General features: G+C 35.1%; 1 protein-coding gene across 6 annotated transcripts in view; it reads right to left on the bottom strand.

Moving 5' to 3' along the window:
* Positions 1 to 15,044, bottom strand: part of LOC106880662 (uncharacterized) — a 74,206-nt gene that overhangs the window by 40,708 nt on the left and 18,454 nt on the right. For 4 of the 6 annotated variants that reach the window (XM_014930710.3, XM_014930711.3, XM_089349349.1 and 1 more), the window contains exons 1-2: positions 6,395 to 6,508; positions 248 to 286 (exon numbers count right to left, since the gene is read on the bottom strand). In XM_014930710.3, coding sequence (XP_014786196.1) covers positions 248 to 286; positions 6,395 to 6,447 — 92 coding nt within the window. In that variant the 5' untranslated portion in view covers positions 6,448 to 6,508. Of the gene's footprint in view, positions 1 to 247; positions 287 to 6,394; positions 6,509 to 7,394; positions 7,559 to 15,044 lie in introns of those variants that run through there. The other 2 variants (XM_089349341.1, XM_089349345.1) reach the window with 2 other exon arrangements.

Here is a 15,044-nt window from a genome sequence, read left to right as displayed (position 1 = left end):
ACATTTTTCCGACAGATGTTTGACTTAAAGAAGTTCAAGCTAAACATCAACTCCATTGATCTCATCCATCTGAGAGGTCCTGTGAATGACATCAACACTGTCCCTTCTCCTTTGGTTAATTAATTAATTAGAGCCAGACCTTTTAAGACCTTATATATAACATTACAGATGAGAACAAAAAAACATAATAGCAACAGAGATCACAAAACACTTTGATTGGAAATACAAAAGAAAAAAATAAACTTACTTAGTTTCCATATTCTCCTCTCCTGGTTTATCTATAATGCTGAAACAGAAAGAAAATAATTAAAGTAAATACTTGTTTCAAATTTTGGCACAAGGCCAGCAATTTTAGAAAAGGGGCTAAGTTGATAACATTGACCCCAGTGTTCAACTGATACTTATTTTATCAACCCCAAAAGGATGAATGGCAATGTTAACCCAACTCAGACTGTTAAGTCGGAAGAAATGCTGCTAAGCATTTTGCCCAGCATGTCAGAAGCTCCACCATTTCAGAGTGCTTGGGTATCAATCTGAGGACAGTGCAGAGGATTCGGAAAGATTTGGATGAGTCTAATAGTGATTACAAAGGTACAGCAGCCCAGAAAACTCACTCTGATCATTCTGATAAGAAAAGAACTCTTGAATTTGTTGGTAAGATCCAGGCCGTGATTGACAATGATCTCTCCAAGTCATTCAGGCCCATCGCCAGGGACATAGGAGTGTCTGAGTTTCTAATCAGGCAGGTAGTGCATGAAGAATGTCAGTATTCTTCATCCAAGATGGGAAAGGGCCAATTTTTATCCCAAATCATCAAGAACAAGAGGAAAGACCACGTTATATGGACCATCAGGGGCCATATGGACCCCAGTTGAGAACCATTGCTCTAGATGATATGTCATAATTACCAAGAGGCCATAAGAGAAGGGGAGATAATCTAAAGATTCAAGAATTCTCCAAAATTGACATGCCATTAAGGAAAGGGAGAGGTTTACTGTCTGGTGATATAAGGACACTGATCATTTCTCTCAGTTCATTTTGTTTAAATTATGCTAATTACATACACCATAAATGTGTTCTACTCTGTTTTGTATAAGTCAAACAATTGTCATGCTGATGACAGCTATTAAGCTTATCTCCAAACAGAAACCTTTCCATTTTCTTCAGGACATTAATGTTTGAATTTTGAGATTACCTCCCCTCCATAAGCCGAGTTGGATTTAACCCTTTAGCATTTACGCTAACCATATCTGACCAAAATACTTTATCTTATGTTCAAGCCAAACAGATCCAGTCTCACACCTACATTACAATATCATTCTAAAGATAAACAATTACGTCATTGAAATCTTGTAGTAAGCATTACATATAGCAGAGCAATCTGAATGCTAAAGAGTTAGGCATTATCTATCAGGTTGAGTAAAAAGTAAGCAACATTTTGAACCATGAAGAATTTGTACTGGATTTTTACAGGATTTTGAATTTTTTTTAATCAGAAAATGCGCAGATATGAAATTTGCTCATCACTTCTTCTCCATCACCAGACCAATCTATATCTTGACCACATTGTAATTTGCAATGAAAAGTGGTTTCTGTACAATAATAAAAAATGTTCTTTGCAGTGGTTGGACCACTGTGAAATTTAATCGTTTACATTTAATCGTTCTGTGAAATTTAATCGTTTACATTTAATCGTTCTGTGAAATTTAATCGTTTACATTTAATCGTTCTGTGAAATTTAATCGTTTACATTTAATCGTTCTGTGAAATTTAATCGTTTACATTTCTGCCTGCCAATTCCGTGCCCTTTACACCTGTCCATGAGACGGTTGTAATAGTATGTATTACTTAAACTTTATTATTTAAATATTTCGCCCATTCATTGAAACAAACTAAAATTTCACTAGGAGACGTCAATCTTTTTTTATATAAAAATCTGAACTGTAAGTCTCATTAAGACAAAAATGGACAATCTTTGGTTTTAGTAGCGTATATCTGCATTAAACCAAAATGTCGAGAAATAGTGTATGAATCAGTCTTTAATTATCGATTTTATTTAATTAGCATTACATAGAGTCGATAATTTTTTTTTATCTTTGTTTTGTTTTAAATCTCTTGTAGGAACACCTTTTTGTCTAAAGGGGAAAGATTAAAAAAATTTTCTACTGACTGTTTTGCAAGTGAATAATAAATTTAGACATTAGTTTCAAAAATTTAAGCTTTAAGTTCTTCAAGAAAAACTGTGGGATATCAAGCAGATCCAACGATTTTTTTTTCATTCGACTTGAGCAAAAAGCTGTATCAAAATAAATTTTGTTAGAAATCTGAGCAATAAAATATGGTCGTTAATAGAATTAGTTTTAATATCTTTTCCATTGTATTAAAAATCATCATTTTACCTAGATCTTTAAGAACTGGTTATCACCAGAGACACGTACTGATTTGTTAGGGGGGGGGGGCCTAAATTTAATATATTTCCAGAATTATTATCTGATTTTAGAATATAAGATGTGCTCTATGGCTAAAAATATCTCAATGTTTTAATTGTTAAGTTCCAGAATTTTTATAGTATTTCTCAACCTTTTTTTCTCCCTTGTGATTTTCGTGTGGTGATGGAACAGACTGCGATGCGTACAATGGAAGTCACATAAAAGAACCAATTCTATTATACAAAATTTATTTACGAAAGAATATGTAGATATATACATCAGAAAGAAAAAAGAATAGTCAACGATTATACAGTATTCAAAAACAGATAAGAAATCGATTTGAGAACTTAATTGGCTAATTAGTAAAACTTAAACATTTCATTATTATCAAAAGGCCCCCATTGTTTTTCTCATCTGAAAACGATCAGAATATGAAGAATTTGCAAACCCTGCTTGTTAGTACCAAAACAGATTATCTAAAATACTGCCACAGTTTATGGACTGAAAATAAATCTCATTGCTCTAAACCACTTTCTGTCAAGTAGCTTGTTATACAACTATATTATCAGTAGTTTTATGACAAGATATAGAATTGTCCCATTTAAGGGGAAAATAAAATAACTCTTCAAAAAATGATTACTGATAAGGAGGCATTTAAAATTTAATGTAACAAAAGAATGAACTCGTTTACAAAGAGTGCGGTAATAAATATAATATGCAGAAAAGATGGGGGGGGGGCAATAAGGACCAGACCAGATTCATAAGAAGGAAAAAAATCGCTACTTTCTGCACATCAAGGAAAAAATTCTTGGGTAAAAGGAATATTACAATTTATTGTCACAACTGTTGGGTTAAGAGAATTCTGGGAAAAAATGTAATCATGTTTCATTGTTTTGGGAACATAAAAAAAAAGAAAGGGGATAAAAAGAGATGACCAGTATCGTTCGCAGAATATTACTTGAACACGAAACTAAGCTTGATCGAGTGCTTCGTTGAAAGTGTGTGATATATAACCTGGAGATCGATTGACACCGACGATATGACATACATGTTGCATTTGTCAGGTGTGTGTAAATAAATTTTAACAGAACATGATATAAATAAATTTATCACATGTACTTCTCATGTTTTAAAGAAATACATTGACCATAATGCTTCGGTTCATCGTCTGACGAGCTTTCCAATACGGACAATATCAAATTCGCCCAACCAGTACTTCCTTAATTGAACTCCTCCAGCAGATATCTATTATCTCCCTTTATTCTCAAGAGATCAAAGTATACGAACGGGCAAAGGTGGTTTTTTTAGGGTATCATTTCCAGACTTCAATCGACCACTGACTATCAAGAATCCTGACTTTACTCATGGGAAGCCCATCCTTAATAAGAATATGGGATATCCGAAAAAAATGGAAGTCAATACCCTTATTCGATAACTTGCTCGTGATCAATACACAATGTAAAAAAAAATATTTATGACATTATTCTTATTGATTTTATATATTTATTATCAACAGGAAACTGGAAGGTACGATGATAAAAATATTGGCTGAACTACACAAGTGTCCTCCCCGACCGATATTGTTCCCTCATAACTTTTTATTAAAAAATGGATATTTTTTTAATGAAATTTCCTACAAATGCCTTTCCAGGTGATATAGATTACGATTACATCAGAATTTGTTGGGGTTGGGGAGGAGGCGAGGTACATGAAATATCTCGCCTGCCCCTTCCCTCTTTGTTTTCACATTAAATTCCGATAAATTCCTACACAAAAGGTAATCGTAGAAAAATTCATCAAAAAAATATTCATTATTCTGAAATTTATGAGGGATCAAAGTTGGGGCACTATCATGCTTTTAGCTGTCAGAAGTGAAAGTGCTCACTGCCTGCTAGTGAAGTATGTCTGTCTGCCTGTTGCTGGCCTGTCGATTCTTTGGCTACTGACAGCTAATACCATGACTGGCCGGAGCGAGCTATATGTCTGTCTGTCTGTCTGTCATTCTATCTATCTATTTCTCGAAAGTTCGCGCGTCCGCGCTAGCTAGTCGTGAGTAGAAAACACAAATTTAATATAAAAACATATTTCCTGATGTCGGAGATTACGAATATGCAAAAAAAAAAAGAAATTCGTAAATTTTCAGATTAACACCCGCACGCTAAAACCCTAACCCTAAAACCCTTGTGAAAATCGTGCGGGTGTTAATCTGAAAATTTACCAAAAAATTTACCCGCACCCCAAATACCACCATTGAAAAAGTTCAAAATTTAAAATTGGGGGAGGGGGTGAAATTTGAGCCTCTTATTAAACTTTATAACATTAATGTTTGTTTCACATAAAATGGTGTGTATTTAATTTCCATTATATTTACGATTATTTGAAGCAAACACAAATAAAACGCAAATTCTTTTCACATTAATGTTTTTGTTTATATCTAATTTCGATTTGCATACGTTCATCAATTCGCTACGATCTCTTTAAAGTAAACAAAATTCAAAATTTAAATTGATGTGGGGTGGAGTAAAATTAATTCTTTTTTTTTTTTTTTGCATATTCGTAATCTCCGACATCTAAAACATGGGAATCCGAAAAAAAATTTTCAAAAAAATGCATTTTTCAAAGTGAGGGGCGAAACTGCATTAGTCCCTTTCAAACTGATTTTTAAAAACAATTCGAAAAAGAGTGGAACTTTTAGGATTCATGAAGGGTGGGTAACAAAAATCCGGAATATTTTTTTCGGTGGAGATGGAGTATATGTAATCTGGGTATACCCCCCCTTTTAAATTTTTTTTTTTTTTTACGGAATCCTATGTTTCAGACCATGGAGGATCCGATTCTGAAAAAAAAAATTTCAAAAATCTCAATTTCAAAATTTCGATCCCCCCCCCCCCCCCGGTTTTTATATAGATCCACAGGGTAAACCTAACCCTAACTCAAACCTTAACCCTAACCCTAAACCTAACCCTAACACTAGTTTTGTGAGATTTGGCTGTTATTTCTAGCATGTAAATAGCCTGCTTGGTGGGGGGGGGTGAACTTTTCAAAAATTTTTTTTTCAGAATCGGAATCTCCATAGCCTAAAACGTGGGATTCCGTAAAAAAATTAATTAATAAGGGGGGACGGTTCAGATTACATATAGTCCATCTCTACCTTTTTTTCTTCATAATCGTGTGAATTCCTACGTGTAGAACAAAAATTCGCAAGAATTTTCGGAAAACCCCAAAAAATAAAAAATTTTACGAGGGTGCTTAAACCAGAATTCCGCCAAAGATTCTACGGTCAGTTTTCTTTTACTTTTTTTGAAGATAAATTAGAAGCATTTCAAAAGAACATTCATTCTTTACCTTTAGTGGACAGTTATATTTTGTGTTAATACATTAAAAGCAGTGTTTTTGTTACATTTTGTGCTGAATATATAAATACAAAAAACATAACTGAACACTCTTGCACAAACCGAAAGTAAATAAAATCTAAACCTAACCCCGAAGTAAACAAAATCTAAACCTAACAACGAATTAAATACAAAATCTAATTCGATCGCAAAATATAAACACACATGTGAGCGTGATTAACTCGATTTGATTATACCGTGCCTCATAGAAAAGTTTATATATTTATATATATATATATATATATATATATATATATATATATATATATATATATACATATATATATATATATACATATATATATATATAACACCCTCAATTATACTAATTCAATGATGATGAGCTTAAACAAACTAGAGTAAAGAAAATAGTAAAATTCTCATATCATACATCGCCATGTCAATCAAGAGCGTGGTTATCTCGATATGATTTTACTGTACCTCAATAGGAAAGTTTTCAAGATATATAACATCCTTAAATCTATTAATTCAATATCAAGGAGCTTAAGCAAACAAGGGTAAAGAAAACAAGCAAAATTCTCAGATCATATATTGCTATAGCATTCAAGTTACCTTGTTTGTGGACTTTCCTCGACAGGAAGAAGACGTTGAACGTTGGGTGGCATTTCAGAAAATGAAACTAAACTTCGCAAGTTACAAACATATATATGTGGGTCAGTGGGGGGTGTGTGTGTGTGTCAGAGAGAGAGGGGGGTACACACACACACATACACACAAACTCTTTACTAGTTTTTTTAGCCGATAGACTACGGTTAAAAGTGTTACATCGATTTCAGTACTTTTTTTCTTTTTTAGTTCTTATTCTATCAGCTAAACTATGGGAACGTAACAAAACTAACAACAGTTGTTGAGCCGTGAAAAACAAACACTAAGACACACACATACATACATATGAGTTTCCGTCAACTAAATTCGTTTGATCGGCCAGGGACTTACGAGAGACACATGTCTGAAGTAAAATGTAGTAGAACTCAATCAGAAACCACGTCGTCGCGAAAAATTCTAACCTACCATGCAGGCGTGGCAATATGATTAAGAAGTTTGCCTCCCGATCATATGGTACCTTGGGCAAATGCCTTTAATAATACCAAGCAATGAAGGTTCAGAACATGATTAAAAGCCAGAGATCCATATGTTTATATCATTATAAAAATACTTTTTTACTTCCACTTTTAGCCAAAATACCTTCAATTTCATTTTTTCTCATTTTTAATCGGAAATCAACAAATCTAAATGGTCAGAATAAAGCCACATAACTTACAACTTGTTGCTGATGAAATCTATGAAATATTTCCAGCTTCTAGAAACCCTTAACACGGGAAAATGTTTTGATTCGGGGACATTGACACACACATGCACACTCACACACAAGAGAGACAGACACAGATTTCATGAGCAAAAGAAAAAAGAAAGTAAATATTACACTTATACAAGTATTAGCTGACTACGTGCCGTCAATAATGACGGCTAATTGTAGTATTTTATACATAAATATGGTACATAATAATCACATACAAACATTCACATACTTCCCTTCTACACATATACTTACAAAGTTGAAACGCTGATTTTTTTTCCTCCCTTCCTTTCTCTTATTGCTATTATTTTCTTTCTCTCTCTCTCTCTCTCTCTCTCTCCCTCACTGTTGCTCTCACTACTTCTCCTTCACTGAATTACTATTTTCTCTCCTCCTCCGTGTCTGGTGTGATTCTGGACAACTATATACATACACACAACTATATATACAAATATATGCTCACAAATACACGGATCTCACTTAGTAAGCGAATTACTGCTTTCTTCACAGTTACTTTTTCTCTCGTCAATGACTAATTGTCTGCAGATTTCGCGCTCTTTTTAATTTAGTTCATATGACGTATTGTTGTTCTATTTGAAGAAACGAAACCTGTTATTTACTTTTATTTCTTGGTTTTTAAATTACGAAGTAACCTTAGATTAAAAAAAAAAGGGGGGCAAAAGTAAGGAATATGTACACTCGGTTAGGGTTAGGGGTTTTGTTACGCCAAAAACGGGTGGTGTACCTCTGCCAAAAAAAATCGAAGGCTGCCTGTGGGACATGAACCTACATAATCTGTAAACACGACAGACTTCCTAACCATTATATGATACAGAAATAACAATAAGTAATTGAACGTTCACTATAGGATATACATACATAATCGTTTGATCATACTGTTTATTTCAACACATCGGCAAAGTGAGCATCTTCTGGCAATGAAACCACTAGACAGCATATTACATCTAATCGGATCGATCTCTTCACCTCACCTGCACTTCAATACAGTGAAACTTGAAGTAGATAAAGCTACAAGGATATCACGGATGATACTGAATTAAAAAATATTTTAAAATCTGGGGTGGAAAAAACCATATGCTGCTCATGGGGCACAAAGCCACGTCTATATGCCATAGAAACCAGGAAACCGGGCTCATGAGCCTGGCTAGGCTTTAAAAGGGTGCAAAGAAAAAAAAGACTAATAAAATCCACAAGAAATATGGCGGTAAACTGCATATTGACCTGCGATGAGTACCAATGTCTCGCCCAGAACAATACAATAATGAAAAGAACAAAACCTATACATAAACTATCTGATACAATCACATGTTTCTATCTTAAACAACAACAATACAAATTCTTAAGGACACCAAACATATCCTCTATAACAAAGTTGGCCAGAGCACAGCAACAATAATAAAATCTCATCAAAATGATAGTAAATAAGGTTTGGAAAAGCAGAAGTATTCAACAAATAGTCAAAACTGGAACTTGAATGGGGGATCACAGAAATATTTTTACATTCGCAGATAGAAAGACTTGAAAATTTTTATTAATAAATTGTTCTTGTTCTGTTTCGTTAATATAATCTATCAACCCATATTTGTTATCAATCATATAGGTATTTTCATTTTCCCATATGCAAACAATGTGTGTGTGTGTGATCATTTAACGTCTGTTTTCCATGCTGGCATAGGTTGGACGGTTTGACAGTTTTGGTACAGTTTCTACAAGTAGATGCGTTTCCAAACGCCAACCACTTTACAGAGTGTACTGGGTGCAGCACCTGCAAGCTTGCAAGACAAAGACCTGTCAGCTGAGAGAGGAATTGGAACCAAGAGATTAGAGTATGACGGAGGGCCAGAGGTAGACCTCTTATTATTGAGGAGATATTTGTCTATCTCAAAAGGACAAGGAACACGAGAAAGAGATAGGCCTGCCCACATGGAACAATGGAAGTAGTAAAGAGGAGATAGGGGAGAATGTTCCATAAGAGTGTAATGGGAAATGTTAAGAGATAACAAGTAATGTTGAGAGGCATTGGAGTGGCTGGGAGGTGGGTATGGTACATATGTGATGGCATGGAGAGTGGAAGGGCCTGCAGTAGGTGGTGGGGGAGTTTGATAGAGCACAGAATTATGTGTGTAAGGGGGAGCATGGCCATAAAAGACAATCCTATATGTGTGGTCAGCCACAATTTTACTTAGCTTGACAGGTCTTCTCAAGCACAACAAATCAACAGGAATCTTGATCTCTTGTCATCTCCTCAGAGGGTCATTTCTCACCATTTCATCCCGTGTCTTCCTGTGTCTATTCCTTCCACAGGTTCTCTCCACAATGAGAGATCTTTAAGTAGCTGTCCTCATCCATACATCTCACATGGCCATACCAGTATAGTCTTCTCTCTTGCAAATTACATCTGATGCCTCTTATACCCAATTTTTCTCTCAAATCATTTACACTGGCATTACCCATCCAGCAGAGCATACTGGTTTCATTGCTTTCAAATTTTCACTGCTATGTAGCATAACTGTGCATACACCAGCATCGTACAGTCATGTTACTCTCACTACTTCTCCTTCACTGAATTACTATTTTCTCTCCTCCTCCGCATCTGACGTGATTCTAGACAACTATATATATATATATATATATATATATATATATATACACACACACACACACAACTATATATACAAATATATGCTCACAAATGATACACTGATCCCACTAAATAAGTGAATTACTGCTTTCGCCACAGTTACTTTACCTCTCTTCAATGACTAATTGTCTGCAGATTTCATGCTCTATTTAATCTAGTTCATATGACGTATTGTTCTATTCGAAGAAATGAAACCTGTTATTTAGCGAATAACTCTGAAGGATAGGCCCTTTGTTATGAACAAAGGTAGTAACTCTCTAAACATTACCCAGATTGTTCTTATTCTAAAAATTATGCTTTCAGAGCTTCCTCTCCCACTGCTAACTTGGTTGCCTAGGTAATGGAAGCTATCTACAACTTCTAAGGATCTCCCTGGACATGTGAGGAAGTCTATTTTCTGTACATTTTAAGTGCTTATTGTACCCATACATTTTCCACATACAAAGACTACTTTCTCTGTTAACCTTCCTCTGATATCCCTGTACCTTTCATATCTCCATAGCTTGCACTGAGTACACTATATAGAGCTTCTACCAACACCTTTTCAACATATTGAGCAGGGTCATCTCCCTCAAGGGATCCTACTTACTAGGATTTTGGTCTTTGCTAAATTAACTCTAAGGCCCTTTGATTTCAGATCATGCTCCTACACCTGAAATTCAACCATAAGATCAGCATAGAGGAGCACCCAAGGGCAGCCAGTCTTAAATTCCTCTGTTATAGCCTAGAGGACTATAATAAACAAGAGGTGGGGTGAGGCTCGTTCCTTGGTGAACTTCTACTTTCCCACTAAATTCCTTGCTATACTCATTGCTGACCTTCACCTTACTGGATACTTCTATATATAAAAATATCCAGTAATTGGATACTTATATATTATCATCATCATTTAACATCCATTGTCTATGCTGGCATAGGTGGGCAGTTAGACCAGGGCTGGGAACCTGAGGTGCTGCACCAGACGCCAGTCTGATTTGGCATGGTTTCTATGGTTGGATACCCTTCTTAATGCCAACCACTCTGAGAGTGTAATGGGTGCTTTTACATGCCACCAGCATTGGTCACATTGCCTCTGTACAGCCCAAAGCTCAAATGGTGTTTTTTATGTGCTGGTTACATGACACTGACATTAGCCACACTGCCTCTATGAGGCCCAATATATAACTCTTTACTCTTTAACTTGCTTCAGCTCAGGAGCTGTGGCCTTGCTGGGGCACCACCATTAGCTTTGCTAAACCTTCACTGTCCCTATATGAAACTTCCTCTGATACGTGTCATTTAGTGAATGAGAGATCTTGATGCTGCTGCCCCCTCATCTGGAACCCTTGACAGGGGGAGACCCAGTTTCGTTTTGAAGACATCTACATCCACACCATGCAGGTCTCTCAGGCTTTTTGAAAGGATATTGAAGAGCTGCGGGCCCTTGAAACCCAAGCCGTTGCAATATCTGGTCCAGTGTTTTGATGGCGATGTTGGGATCTTTGGCACCATGCAGTAGTGCCCTGTTCTGTTGTTTGTACAACTCTCAATGCCAAAGTTTGGTACATGCCCTTCCAGTATTCTCCAGGTATTTATCACTGCATATCTTTCCTGCCTTCATTCTAGGGAGTAGAGTCTTAACTTTTTCAGCTTTTCCCAGTAGCTGACATGTTACATTGAGATGATTTTCTTTAGCTTCATTGGATTGTTAATTAACATTCCATTGTTAATTCTATATTGTGTGATGACCGTAGTTGAGAGCAGTAGTCTAAGCAGCTGAGGATAAATGTCCTTCAGAGGACCATCATGGTTTCCTGTTCTCTTATTTTGAAAATTTGGAGAATCCATCTGGCCAGCAATCCACATTATATTACCAAATTAGTAATATGCACCAGGAAAGAAGCATCATTACTAAGGCAATTTTTTTTTTTTTTTTGCATAAAAGTCAAAATTCACAAAAACTCTTTTTCAAAGTTAAAACCAAAAATAAAAAAAACTTTTTTTGTGAATTTTTTTTTAATGAGATACAGAAAAGAATAAATAAATTCACTGGTATGTATTTTTTGTGTATTGATTAAACCTAAATTTGATATATATTTCTGCTAGTTTTTAGTAGAGCATTGTATTGAACAACCACTTCTGAGCTTTCTTAGCACTTCCTATAGCTTGTCCTACCTTTCAATATTGAAAACTATTTGACATTATGTGTGTCCAGTCATTTGAACACAAACAAAAGTTGAGCATATCTGTATAGTTCTTCTAGAAGATAAATTTAGTTATTGGTGATTGATACCAACTGCTAATACTGATTATTTGCATTTTTTTTTCAATTCATGAAACAGGACTCTTTAAGAATGGAATTATTTATCATCATCCAATTGTAAGTGTTTTTACCTAGTTTTAATTCTTTGTGCTTGTTATTTAAGAATTTTAAATTCACCATCAAAAGTAAGTACTTTTCTTTGTTATTCTTTTTACTGTATGTAAATGTACAATATGCTAGCTGTTTCTCAATATTCCAATACATATTTTTTTATGCATTGTTTAAATTTTTTGTTAACTATTATATAAATTTTTATCTGGAGTTATTTGAATTGAATCATTTTCTTTCACTGTTGCTGGATCTTTTTGTGTGGAGTTATTTTGTCATTGCCTTATTGAGCTGTTTTTTTTTCCTATTTCAAGTAATTTTTAATTTTGATTATTATGTCTTTCTTATTAACTCAGATGCCAAAGCCAAAAACAAGTCAGAAAGGCAAAAGCCCTTGAACTTACAGATGAATTCCCAAAAGTGTGCCTCGTTAATGTCAAATGTCATAAAAGGCATTTTGTTGAATTGCATAGAATGAGGAAAAAGCATCAAAACTATCTTCAAAAGACTACTAAAATTGAACAGCCACCTATCAAACTGTTTAAATTTACTGAAAACAATAAACCTTGGAATGCAATGGTGACCAAAGCATTTTTGAGACCAACTTTTCTTCACAAAAGCTCACTAATCCAAGTTCAAGAAGTCTCATTGATTCTATCAATAAACCACTGCCATCTCAATCTACATGCCAAAAATATGTTGATATGATTAGTTTAAACACAGTTGAAAATTGCAAGAGCTGCATGGCTGATCAAAAGATATTTTTAATTGTTGATCAAATGAGACTGATAACAAAAAAATTATTAATGTACTTATTGATTCAGTTAAAAATCCTATAAAAACATTCTTAATAGAATGTTTGCCACTCGAATCAGCTCTAACTGCTACATTCGTTGCTCAGATCATCGATGATTTGCTAAAAAATATGGCAGTTCCATGAGAAAATTTTCTCCTACTAGTGTCTGATGTTGCTCAGTATATGGTAGCTGCTGGAGAAATATTGCAAGTTAACATACCCTAAACTCTCCCATGTAAGCTGCTTCTCTCACCTACTGCACAATTGTGCTCTAAAAATAAAGGCTTTCTATCTTGCAGATGATTGTCTGATTGCCACCGTCAAGGCTGTTACTGTAAAAAAACAAACACTGTCAGGAGCAATTCAAAACAATTGGATACCAACTCAGTCAATTGTGACCAACTGTGACAGCTAGTTGGATGCCTGAAATTACTATGCCAAGAACCATGCAGAAGATAAAAAAATTGTAGAGTTTTGAAGACAAAGACATATTGGTGCAGAGAGCGAAAGAAGCCGTGTGAAATACTAAGATCAAGACTGATCTCACCCAAATCTATTCAAAGTATCTGCAGTTGAAAGAGTTGATTTTAAAAGTCGAGTCAACAGCCTTCACTATCAATGATGCTTACAAAAGCCTCAGAGAATTGAAATTCAATGAAGACTCGTGTTACATCCTGAATTTCACTGATTTTAATTCAATAAAAACCAAATCAATTTGATAATTCAACTAATAAACCCCAACGTTTTACCCGCGGAATATGCAAATCTGAGACCATGCTAAAAAAATTCTTTGCGAAAAACAGGAATTTTCTGCCTACAAAAGTAAAACATTACATCATATTGTACTATAATACATTTCCACAATATAAATATTTTTTTTAATTGTTTTGATGATACTCTTAAAAGGTAAACTCTCTAATGTTTATGAATTTATTGATAATAACAAGGTTAAAATCTATCAATAAAGTTTTTAAAAATACGGTTAAACAAATATGAAAATAAGATTCAAATCAAGCAATTTTTAAGGTTAAAATAAAATGTCTTAATCATTACTCATGTCAATGCCCAGGTCATGCACTGATTATGATTTGGAGATTGCAATCTCTCTTGGGCCAATGCATCCTGTCTGCATTTCATTCAGCTTTGTGTGCTGGTAGCATGGGGCTTGGTATTTTCCAGCATTAAACTGCATATTATTAACCACCTGTATATTGTGTCCCAATTCCCATTGCAGGTGCACAATATTTCCTCGGAGAGACTTTTGTGTCATCTGCATAGCTAGCAAGGGTGGGTAACTGAGCAGCTGAGAGGGCCACTACGAATACCAGTGCCCTGTCGAACACCACTCACTATTTGTAATTCCTCAGAGGTAACTTCTATCTTTTAGAAAGTCGTGTAGCCACTCTCCAAGTTTTCTGTGTTGAGATCATGCAGTTTGTGACATATCATACTATCGTCAACTTTATCAAAGGTTTTTGCAAAGTTAAAACATATCACGTAAACATTTGAGTTGTTGAACGCCTAGTTGTAGTACTGTAAGAGATGTATCAGGCAGCTTCCACCTGGTCAAAAACTGTGCAGGGTGTCAGTCAGCAAGTCATTCCATTCAAGGAACATAAGTAGTTTCCTGCTATTATTATTCCATGACTTTCCTGATGAGTGAGGTCAGAAAGTTAGACCTATAATGTGGTGTTTCTGATTTCCTCAGTCTGGGGTGTTTCACATCAACAATCCTTTGTCCCAGCTGTTGGCTCATTTGGTGTATAAGGTTGTTTGATTCTGCTTCCCTCTTCTGCACTTCATGTCAGGTTGTTGGTTCATCTGGCAATGTGGAGAGGAGGATGTCTAGTTCCTTTTTGAAGACATCTACTTCCACCTTATGCAGATTTCTTAACTTTTGTGGCAGGGCATTGAAGAGCTGTGGACCTTTGAACACTAGACTTATTGCAGTACCTGGTCCTGAATTTAGATGGAGTGGATGGTACTTTTGGTACAATACAATGGCAGCCAGTTCTGGCATTTGTTTAACACTCAATGCCGAAGTTAAATGCTAGCCTTTCTAGAGTTTTCCATATGTAGATTATTGCATATGTCATG

The sequence above is a fragment of the Octopus bimaculoides genome, chromosome 1, assembly GCF_046866305.1.
Source record: "Octopus bimaculoides isolate indiv1 chromosome 1, ASM4686630v1, whole genome shotgun sequence".
Taxonomy (NCBI): Eukaryota; Metazoa; Mollusca; class Cephalopoda; order Octopoda; family Octopodidae; genus Octopus; species Octopus bimaculoides.
Note: the sequence above shows the minus strand (reverse complement) of the source record. Positions and strands in the feature narration are given on the sequence as shown.